This window comes from Diplotaxodon limnothrissa, linkage group LG11 (assembly GCF_057381915.1).
Source record: "Diplotaxodon limnothrissa isolate DT_005_m linkage group LG11, D_limnothrissa_male_GT1.1, whole genome shotgun sequence".
NCBI classification, from domain to species: domain Eukaryota; kingdom Metazoa; phylum Chordata; class Actinopteri; order Cichliformes; family Cichlidae; genus Diplotaxodon; species Diplotaxodon limnothrissa.
The window spans coordinates 24208840-24219656 of record NC_140606.1 but is presented as its reverse complement, the minus strand read 5'-3'; the positions used below and the strand labels follow the sequence as shown (position 1 = coordinate 24219656).

Genomic DNA, 10817 nt, shown 5'->3' with positions numbered 1-10817 from the left:
AATGTTGATATGGTGAACTACCATCATTGCAAGCATTGAAATAAGTTTTCTTTTTATTTGCTGCCATTTTATTTTGTCCGCACACATTCAGTTCCAATAAACTCTGCCTATTTTCTGTGCATTCAAAATGATGTTCAAAAGAAATTATTATTATCCACTGACAAAATGTTTTACTTTTTACTTTTTAATTAACATTACAGCTTTATTCTTTGTAAATTTGATAAATTTAACTGGTTGTACTTGTTATCATCTAACTTAGTACAGCAACATTTGTGTGCATCTTAACCTGACCTAACTGCAGTCCAGAAATTTGAACCACTAAAAACATTATTTTATTTACATTTTACAATAACAACAAATTTGTATAACATTTAGTAAATAATGGTTTATTTGCTAAATAAAATTATTAAAAGGATAAAATAAGCTTTTATTAATAATTATTAATGATCCAATAAAATAATGCTTCATATCAACATCATGTGCACTTATGGTGATGCAGCTTGACTCGGGCCTATTTTCCACTCTGAAGAATAAGGAAAAGATTTTTTTTGCAGTCAAACTACCAGCATTTACGCATTCTTTTGTTCAGCACAGTCCCCAACAGTGTTGCCAGCAAAGCACCCCCACAAATCATCACACCTCCTCCTCGATGCTTCACTGTGGGAGCCATGCATGTAGACCATCCATTCACCTTTTCTGCATCCCACAAAGACATGGCGGGTGGAACTAAAGATCTCAAATTTGGACTGATCAGACCAAAGTGCACATTTCCACTGGTCTAATGTCCATTTCTTGAGTTTTTTGGCTCAAACAAATATCTTCTGCTTGTTGCTTTTCCTTAGTAGTGGTTTCCTATCAGCTGACCATAAATGCCTGATTCACACAGTCTCCTCTGATCAGTTGATATAGAGATGTGTCTGCTACTAGAACTCTGTGTGGCATTTATCTGGGCACTGCTAACTTGTGATATCTGACGCTGGTGACTCTGATGAATTTATCCTCAGCAGCAGAGGTGATTCCTGGTGTTCCTTTCCTCGGGTGGTCCTCATTGTGAGCCAGTTTCGTCGTAGTGCTGAATGAATCTTAGGACTGCACTTGGGGACACATTCAAAGTTTTAGCAATTTTCTGGACTGACTGACCTTCAGTTCTTAAAGTAATGATGGACTGTTGTTTCTCGTTACTTAGCTGATTGGTTCTTACCATAATATGAATTCTAACAGTTGTCAAATAGGGCTGTCAGCTGTGTACCAACCTGACTTCTGCAAAACACAATTGATGGTCCCAAACCCATTAAGAAGACAAGAAATTCCACAAATGAACCCTGACAAGGCTGAGCTGTAAAGTTGAAACCATTTCAGGTGACTACATCATAAAGCTCATTGAGAGAAAGCCAAGGGTTTGCAGCAATGCCAAAAAAGCAAAGGGTATCTACTTTGAGGAATCTAAAATATAAAACATATTTATATTTATTTATCAATTTTTTCTTTGGTACAATTCATATAATTGATGTCATCAGTATGTATCTACAGTGTAGAAAGCAGTGAAAATAAAGAAAAAACATTATATGAGAACGTGTGTCCAAACCTTACCACTCGATGGCAGTGTAACCTTGTTTTAGGACAGAAAACCTTCATGTTTACAGTGTCACGTGGGGCATTGTAGTTGCTTGGAAAAGCTGTTGTTGTTGTTTTTTTCTTTTAGAATTCACAAATTAACATGACCTAAAAAAGTAATATGTAACAATGTAACAAAAGTATTAGACTTCAAAGTTTTTTAAGGAAAATGACCAAGTATGAGGTACATCTGTATGTATTTGAGTATTATATCTGTAGGCTAAGCATTTAAGCCTGTAGGAGTAATTTTAACAAATAGAATGACAGTCATGTAGAAAAGTTGTACTATTGTACTATTCTGATTTTAATAGCAGAAAATGAATTATGAACAAACCATGAACAAATAAGATTTATTACCATACCATAACAGCTTTATTTATAAAGCACTTTAACATAAAACCAGGGTTCACAAACTGCTGTACATATACAAATAGCATAAACACAATAAAAGAAAAATAAGATAAAATACAATAAATAACTAAATGAATAAAATGAAATAAAACATGTTAAAACAAATTGAGCCACCCCCTTAAAGATAGCCAAAGGCTTCAGCAAATTAATATGTTTTAAGAAGATTTTTAAAGTCAGAAAGATAAGTTTTCACAAATTACCTGAGGGGAGTCAACACCAACAGTCTGTACAGCATGAAGGACCATGTCAATAGTTTTAAATAAGGCTTGAGGCTTACAGGAATTAGCCTGCATAATAGCAGCAAAATGTTTTCTCTTAACAGTTTTCTGATATGAATTCCAGTAATACTGTAATATTTGGTATGAAAGCTGAAGTTTATCCTTCTTCCATTTACGTTCAGCTCTCCTACACTTTCTTCTGACAGCACAGGTGGCTTCATTCAGACCTGAACCCTTCAGCTTAAAGGGGGCCACCGACTGAGTAAAACCATGAGCTGAGCTCTTCTGGATCATTACATATAGAATCAGGAAGGCTGCTGTTCTGATGAAAAACAACAGAGAACTGACCAGCAGTGGATGGGTTAAAAATACCACCGCTCTGAGCAACAGCAGGAGGATTAACTTGAGTACAAGGAAGGGAAACCTCAAACAAGACAGGCTTATGGTCCAGCCATACAGCATCACAGACCTCTAAGTTAAAGACCGGTAAACCGCGAGTTAAAACAAAATCCCATATTTTTGTGTAGGCACAGACACAGGTTTTGCGAGTGTACACTAAAAGAGAGTAAACTCTAGCACACAAAAAATAGCCTAAATAGCACAAACAAACACAACAGGAACAGGGCTAGATGGCAAGCCAAACACACTGGTGCCATCTTGGGCACAGGACCAAGATACTTGATAGCCATCACGTGGGAACGGCAAAGCTAGACTGTGTACAAAGGGAGGAAATTCAAGATAGAAAGTGGGCCATACAATAAGACAACATCCTCTTGGAGCAAAGAAAACTAAAAGTCAGTGCTTTGAAATGTTCTGGTCAAAACCATGACCTGAAGGGTTCTGGACGAGCTGCCCATGTCAGGAAAACACCAGCATGGCAGAATCGAATGTGTTCCTCTAGGCTGGTGACTAGGACTGGTCAATATAAATGTTTAGTTGCATTTACTGCTGCACAAAGTGGTAAATCAAATATTTAAATAATTGATCATTGCCTCAATTATTTTAAAAAAAATCCACATTTAGTTAGTTTTGCTTAATATACTCTGAAAACTTGCAGAAAATGAAAAAGAAAACCCACAAAAACATACGAGGTTGTTTTATGATGTATTTATAGGGGACTCTGAAAACTTCCAGAGCTGTAACAAAACATTTCCAGTAGAGGTACAGTTGGAGGTTTAAACACTGGCATGGAAAATGTGAACATGATGATATGCTGCATACAACAGTTTTCTCATGGCAATTTCAAATTATTCTAAATTCCAAGTACTAGGTGAAATTGTTGTGTTACATTTTTCTTTCTTGTCAAGAACGTCTCTTCATAACAACCCTGCTCTAAAGCATGGCCATATTCATATGATTGAGAAACAAACGCCATGACCTGAGATCATTTCTAATGATCCAATGACATGCGATACTTATCTTATCACTGCTTGTCAAGCAGAGAAGAAAAGGTCTAGTAACAACCTGTTATCTACATCAAAACAAAATCAGATCGCCGTTTGCTTTCGTGGTGTGCAAGGCAAGATGTGTCTTGTTCGGGGGAAAAAAAGAAAAAAAGAACCTAGTGGACTGTGTTGTAGAGTTTAATGGGAGCAGATACCAGCAAAGGCTCCTTAACAATACCTTTTGGCCATTTGACTGATAAGAGAATCTGAATAGTCCTTTTTGCTTCCCACACAAGTGCTAATGAGGTATAAAGACAGGCTGAAACACAAACATTTGTAATCAGATTTGCATTTCAAAAGTCTCACAGAGCTTTTAGAGCAATTTGAGGAGCGTGTCTCTCATTGAATGCAATCCTTATCACTAACTGCATTTAGGGAAGAATGGATGCTAAGGATTTAGATTTATTTATGTAGGACAGACCTTTAGACATACAAGTAAATTACCCATTGAATCAGTCAAAAAAAAAAGCAGAGCAGTAGTAAATAATCAGGAAACAGATGTTTTGTGTGTGTTGTGTGTGCATGTGAATGCGTTGTTATTGTTATTGGACTCTAACCCTCCACGTTGGATGCTGGCACTGTCAGTAGGGGCAAGATAAGAGGGATAAGACCAGGCGTTATACAGTTACAACAACAGGGGTGGGGGGTTCAATAAATGCAAAATATGTCAAATTTCATGACAATGTAAAATCCTAAATTCTTTGAATCGAAGGGATTAACTTCTTAGTCTCTTGGATTACATTGGTCAGCTTTTTTTTTCAGTTTTGCTGTTGATATATGTAATGTGTAGTTTTAATGGCAAGCACTGAGAAGAACAAAAGTGCCTCTGGAAAAACTAGAAGCCGAAACTCTTGCAGAAGCCAGGACATGTTAAGACATTGGAGTCAAAATACTTTTTGCCTCCTGGGGGAAAAAAAGAAAGAAAGAAAAAGCAAACACATGCATGAACAGACACACACACACACACACACACACTACTGTTTCTTGTGACCCCGTGTGGTCCCTCCATCTATCTGTGCATCACTCAAACACATGGAAGAATTCACTCTTGTGTGCTTTCAGAACCACTTCTCATCATACTTTGTCATAGTTTGTGTTGAAACAAGATGTTTCGCGATGAGATTTCTTTCTAGAGTTTCACTTTATGTAAAAGAGAGAAGTCGATTCAAAAGTTAGCCAGATGAATAATTTCCAGATTTTTGTATTTATTTCAGATAACTTAGTGAAATTACAAAAGGGTCACAGTTTCAAACTTCACAACACAATAAAAATGGAATATTTACATTTTTGATAAGTGCAGGGATTTGTTTTAATATGTTTGCACTTATCCATAAATAATGCGGTGGAGGGTGGGGTGCAAACACAATATTGTTTACAGTACAAGACAGATATTCAATTATTGTATTTCTTCAAAACAGAGGTAGACCAGCAAGTCCGGTATCTTTGAAAATGATATAGTAGATGGAGGGTGACTTAGTTTGTGTTGACAAAGGACTGGTAGAGGGACATGAGTTGGGCCTGGAGGTCTTGGGCATAGGGGTCAAGCTTTTCCTTAAGGTCTTCTGCATAAGGGGCAACCATTTGTTTCACCAGGTGCGCTCTGTGAGTGAGCTCTACATGGACTTTTTCAGTCATAGGGGCAACACGTTTTTGGAAGTCCCGCAGGTGCTGGTCCACCTTCTGCTTCAGGTCATCTGTGTAGGGACCCAGTTGAGACTGCAGATCCTTTACACTCTGCTCCAAGCTGGTCTTTAGCTCCTCACTCTTCTGCATCAGGGTGGTCCTTAGGGCTTCAGAGTCCAGGGAATCTGCATAAGTAACCAACTCTTGCTTGAGCTGCTCCACTCTCTGATGAACCTGGGTCTGCATGTTCTCAGTGTAGGGCTGGAGCTTCTCCTTGACTGTGTTTAGTTCCTGCGTGACACGTTCTCTCAACACATCAGCCTCTGTGGTAACTTTGGTGATCAGGTCCTGGGCTGCAGGCTGAAGCTGTTCCTGGAGGGTGACTGCATACTTGCTGGCTAAGTCAGCGCTTTCTGTCAGCCGGGCACTAGAGGACAGATAGTGATTGCCAGATCATCAGTGGCTTGAATGACCCCATAACAGTCATGAGGCATATGCCCATCATAGGGCCAGTCATGCTAGTGCAGTGTGTCAAAGAACTTACTTGACTTCTTGTCCAATTGGAGAGTTTCTTATCATCTGGAGTGTATCATCAGCTGTCTGTGTGGCCTTGGCAATGTAATCCCAGAAAACATCGGTCAGCACTTCCAACTGTGGCTTGGGAGCATCAGCATAGAAAAGGTTGGCATGGCAGCCTGTTGGATGGAAACACGCGTGGTGTGAGAACAGTACAGATGTTCAGTTAATTATTGCCATTGCCATTAACGTTGAACTATTATCAGAAAGTCTTGATGCATGCTCAATCATCCAGGTAAGGAAATCACAAAAAGTTGATTCTGTTCATCTGGACGTAGCGTTTTCAGTGAGAAAAAGGTTTTGTCATTCATCCAAGTGACTTCTTTAGTCTCTGTGAGAGACTCATCCAACTGACTGACACTTGGATTCTTTCAGTGAAAATGCTACGTCCAGATCAACAGAATCACATTTTTGGGATATAATTAAGAAGCTTGGAAATTACCAGAGAGCGCTGCGACGACTAGTACCATAAACACCTTCATGACTGCAACTAGCTGAAAAACAATAACAGTCTGATTAAGTTTTAAGTAGTCTTAAAAAGGTCATAACTTTTAGATTTGCCTCTTAAAATATTGTTTAAAATGTAGTGAGATTCTCACCTGCTTTGGGCTTGTGTATCTCTTGAGGTTTAGTGTATGTGTGTTGGAACAGTGCTTCCGTGTATATATACTGATGTCAGATGACAGTAATAGTTAAGAGCACAAAGTCCAGAAGTCCTTGCCGTGTTGTAACACCACTCCCCCCCCCCCCCCCCCGCTTCTACTGTTTCTTCTGGTTACTATTGTGGTAGCACTTCTGGATTTTAGTATTCTCCTAATGTGAATACATTTATCACTCAACAATAAATCTTGTATTAGTTCTTCTCTCACCCCTCTCTATAAAGTCTTTAGGGTATCATCGGCTTATTAACTGCCCACATTGCTGTTCAGCAGTACCAGCCTCTAGATAACTTCAGATAACTTTGGTATGCTAAGATTAGTGGACTTTGTATGAGGGTCAGTGTGACTTAAGTAGTATGAGATGCTTAAATGGTTTCTTAAATTGAAAACTGTGGTTTAAAAAGACCTCAAAATAATCATGTATAATAAGATTTTCTTTCACTTCTACTGAACACTTCATAGGTACATTATTTTTTAGCTACTGACATAGTGGTACCTTATTCCTTTGATTGGCATAGATACTAGGGCATGTTAAGTTATTAAAAGAAACTGTTAGAAGAAAGAGTAAGTAAATGTTATTTCCAACTCTCTGGAATGACTTAAAATTTTCATCATAACGACAAGCAATCATTAAGGGTGGAAGCATATCTGACATATTTACATGAAGCACGCAAAAAGCAATTTTCTGTAAATAAGACCTGTCTATGAGATGTATGCATAATGTTGTACATCATGAATTGTGCAAAATGAATTGACCTGCAGGAGTATTGAAAAACAATAAGGTTTAAAAAGAGAAATGTACTACTTTTAGTGTCAAAAACAGGTAGAAACAGTTTGATATTTGAATTCCCTAATGGAATATTAAGGTAGAGGTTAATAATCTACATTCAGTTACAATACAATATGCCAAATGTCACTATCCATAGTAAAAATGTTTTATTTTCTATAGCTTAGAAAAGTAAGTGACACCTGTGAAAGTAACTATTCTCCCACAGGTAGTTTCAGTTGATGCTGATATTGTTTATATTGTTGGTAAGACCTGAGCCCTTTATATCAGGCAGGGACAGCTCAGTAGGTAGCGTGGTGGCCCCATGATCAGAAGGTCAGTGGTTTGAATCCACTGAATGGCTAACCTGAGGTACCCCTGAGCAAGGTACCGTCCCTACACACTGCTCCCCGGGCGCCCAATGGCTGCCCACTGCTTCACAGCGTGAATGGGTTAAATGCAGAGAGGAATTTCTCCATTGGGATCAATAAAGTATACTTTCTTTCTATTATTATTATATGACTTCTCTGTGCAGACTTCTAGGTCTGCACAGATAAGACCTAGAAGACAATGACATAGGTATCACCAACAAATCACAATATACTGTTTAAGTAGCTGTTATACGTTCACCAGTAGTTTTATTGGTTACCCAATTTCTAGTACTAGATTGGATTCTATTGTACCTACAGAACTGTCTTAATTCCTCATGGCATATATTCAACTGCTGGAAACATTCCTCTGAGATTCTGGTCCATACTGACATGAAAGCATCACACAGTTTCTCCAGATTTGTTGGTTGTGCTTCCATGATGCAAATCTCATGTTTGACCATTTTCAAAAATTGATCTATTGGATTTTTGGACGGAAACGTTAATTTGTACTTTTGTCGGACAATTTTTTCAGCTTTATAAATAGTCAAACTGCACTCACAGTACTTTATAGAGGTACCATTTTCAAAAAAAAAATTCTGGTAAAATTGAGATTCAAGTTTCATACACATACACTTGAGAAAAAGAGAAGAACAACAGGGAAAAATGAAATAATTAATACTCGGGACTCCAAAGTGGTTTCTGGCAATTGGACTATGGCATGTCTGACGTGAAACAGCAGTTACTTTGGCCTTCACAAGCTGACAGTGCTCAAGTCTGCTAACCTTTGGTCAGACTTACACATAGGCCTGCTGAACACTGCCCTGACACAGAAGCAGTGTTGCTGGCAAAATGTAAAACTAAGAGAGACAATAAAATACCTACTGTACACGTAATCAAGTAGGACAACAAAGACATTAAAGCAATAGACTCTATCTGTCTTGGCAGAGAGTTATCACTGACTTGGAAAAAACCTATCAGCTAAGTGATTACAGACTAGCCTGTGTGGGTCGGTTGAGGTTAGACTTATGGATTTTGTATCACTCTAACAGTGGTCAATCATCAAAATACAGCATTCGAGTAGTTTTTAAATTTAAGACAATAGGTGTTCTTGGTTTTTTCTTGTTTTTTAATGGACAACTCACAAATGATGACTAATGTGTACTTGTGTATATTGGGGTATACGCTCAGTGTGTATTCATGTCAAAGAGGCGTGCTGCATGGATTATCTGGCACAAGATGTCAGCAAAGATAGCTGAGTGAGGCAAGGTGACAGCAAAGCACTAATGTTTGGACTTTGTGATCATTGCTGTCTGCCTTGCTATATAAGCCTCAGTTCCTCACCAGTTTAATACAAGCACTACCAAGTGGACTTACAGATACACTAACAAACTCAGGTAAGATGGAGAGCTAAAAGAATCTTTCTTTGACTGTTAACTGTGTTGTTAACATGCTGTGGTAACTAACTGGTCTTTTCTTGTTACAGTGTCTAAGAACCATGAAGGTCCTTGCTGTGCTCGTCCTAGCTGTTTTCACTGGTGAGTATAAGAAAAATCATTATTCTACTATAAATTTTGGCTCATGAGAACATATATACATAATTAGCAACTATTCCGCTCAAGATAAAGAAAAACGTTGGTGATCAGTGAATATGACCTGTATAAATGTCAAATCCCAGTGAATATACAAAGCTGAAATATCTGCACTACTCTGAATTTATTCATGTCTCCATTAAACAGGCTGCAATGCCAACCTTTTTTATGCTGATGCACCCAAGCCACAGCTGGAGGTGGTGACTGATGCCTTCTGGGATTATGTTGCCAAAGCTACACAGACAGCTGAAGAAACCGTGAAGATGATTAGATCATCTCAGTTCGGACAGGATGTCAGGTAGATCATACAAAACTTGCTAATTATGTTAACAGACAACAAATTATAGTATTGCCTAAAATATTCAGGATAAGCTAGAAATATAACTGCGCTGCCTTGTATTCACTAGCTTTTTTTTTCTTCTTATTTTAATCTAGTGCCCGCCTGACAGAAAGTGTTGATGCTGCCAACAAGTATGCCGTCACCCTCCAGGAGCAGCTTCCACCTACAGCCCAGGACCTGATCACCAAAGTCACAACAGAGGCTGATGTGTTGAGAGATCGTGTGATCCAAGAGCTGAGCACAGTCAGAGAGAGGCTCGAGCCTTACACTGACAACATTCAGACACAGGTCCAGCAGAAGGTTGAGCAGCTCAAACAGGAGGTGGCCACCTACACAGATTCCCTGGACACTGAGGCCCTGAGGACCACCCTGACGCAGAAGAGCGAAGAGCTAAAGACCAGCCTGGAGCAGAGCATGAAAGACCTGCAGACTCAGCTTGGTCCCTACACTGATGACCTGAAGCAGAAGGTGGACCAGCATCTGCAAGACTTCAAGGAAAAAGTGGCCCCCTTGACTGAGCGGGTGCAGAGTCAGATTGCACAGAGAGCCCAGCAGGTGAAAGAAATGGCCACCCCCTACGTTGATGAGCTGAGGGAAAGGCTGGACCCATATGCTCAGGACCTCCAGTCTCGTCTCACCTCCCTTTATAAATCCTTTGTTAAAGCCAATTAAGTTAACATCCACCTCACATGAAACAGAAAAAAGTGCATCTAAAGTGCATCTAAAGAATTCCAAATACCAAGGACATGTTCCTGGTATCTGGAATTTAAAAAAAAATCAGATGTTGTTTGATATATTTACAGTTTTAAAAAAACAGTTGATACATACAAAAAATATGTGTTGGTCTGTGACCACAAACAGTTTTCATATGTTATAGAAAATAAAGTGAAAGCAAAACTATAATTTCTGAGCCTGTTGTCTTATTTGAGTCAAGGTGATGTTAGATAAGTGTGGGTACCTGGAAAATATATTTCTTTAAACTTTAACACAAGAAGTAACTAGACAAAATTTAAAAAAAAAAGATTTGTATCATGACCTAAGAGATTTGCGGTTTGTTCATGTTAGTTGGCTTTAAAAGCACTTTTTTCAGGACTGGTGATTTGATGACTCGTTAGTAGCTATTATAGAAAAGTTTTCATGCTGTAAAGTACATAGATCTGTATGAGGTTTTACTTGTAGATTTGGGCAACTTGGACAGCTGGAAG

At 38.6% G+C, this 10817-nt stretch overlaps 2 protein-coding genes across 2 annotated transcripts; one reads left to right on the top strand and one right to left on the bottom strand.

Moving 5' to 3' along the window:
- Positions 1-4990: 4990 nt before the first annotated feature.
- LOC146622786 (uncharacterized) lies at positions 4991-6540 on the bottom strand. The gene is made up of 4 exons (XM_085365406.1): positions 6487-6540; positions 6330-6381; positions 5856-6006; positions 4991-5738 (listed from the first exon to the last, which is right to left on the bottom strand). The coding sequence occupies exons 2-4, from the start codon at positions 6367-6369 to the stop codon at positions 5162-5164; spliced, it is 768 nt and encodes a 255-aa protein (XP_085221532.1). The 5' UTR covers positions 6370-6381; positions 6487-6540; the 3' UTR covers positions 4991-5161.
- Positions 6541-9015: 2475 nt separating this feature from the next.
- Positions 9016-10501, top strand: apoa4b.2 (apolipoprotein A-IV b, tandem duplicate 2). The gene is made up of 4 exons (XM_085365405.1): positions 9016-9077; positions 9167-9218; positions 9420-9570; positions 9708-10501. The coding sequence occupies exons 2-4, from the start codon at positions 9179-9181 to the stop codon at positions 10282-10284; spliced, it is 768 nt and encodes a 255-aa protein (XP_085221531.1). The 5' UTR covers positions 9016-9077; positions 9167-9178; the 3' UTR covers positions 10285-10501.
- The last annotated feature ends 316 nt before the right edge of the window (positions 10502-10817 follow it).

Bases quoted from the DNA above. Each gene is read 5' to 3' on its own strand.
- LOC146622786 (XM_085365406.1), bottom strand. From the start codon at position 6,369: ATGAAGGTGTTTATGGTACTAGTCGTCGCAGCGCTCTCTG. The intron at 6,007-6,329 runs GTAATTTCCAAG...TCCATCCAACAG, and splicing joins AGTCGTCGCAGCGCTCTCTG to GCTGCCATGCCAACCTTTTC. The intron at 5,739-5,855 runs GTAAGTTCTTTG...TCTGTCCTCTAG, and splicing joins CCAATTGGACAAGAAGTCAA to TGCCCGGCTGACAGAAAGCG.
- apoa4b.2 (XM_085365405.1), top strand. From the start codon at position 9,179: ATGAAGGTCCTTGCTGTGCTCGTCCTAGCTGTTTTCACTG. The intron at 9,219-9,419 runs GTGAGTATAAGA...TCCATTAAACAG, and splicing joins CGTCCTAGCTGTTTTCACTG to GCTGCAATGCCAACCTTTTT. The intron at 9,571-9,707 runs GTAGATCATACA...ATTTTAATCTAG, and splicing joins CAGTTCGGACAGGATGTCAG to TGCCCGCCTGACAGAAAGTG.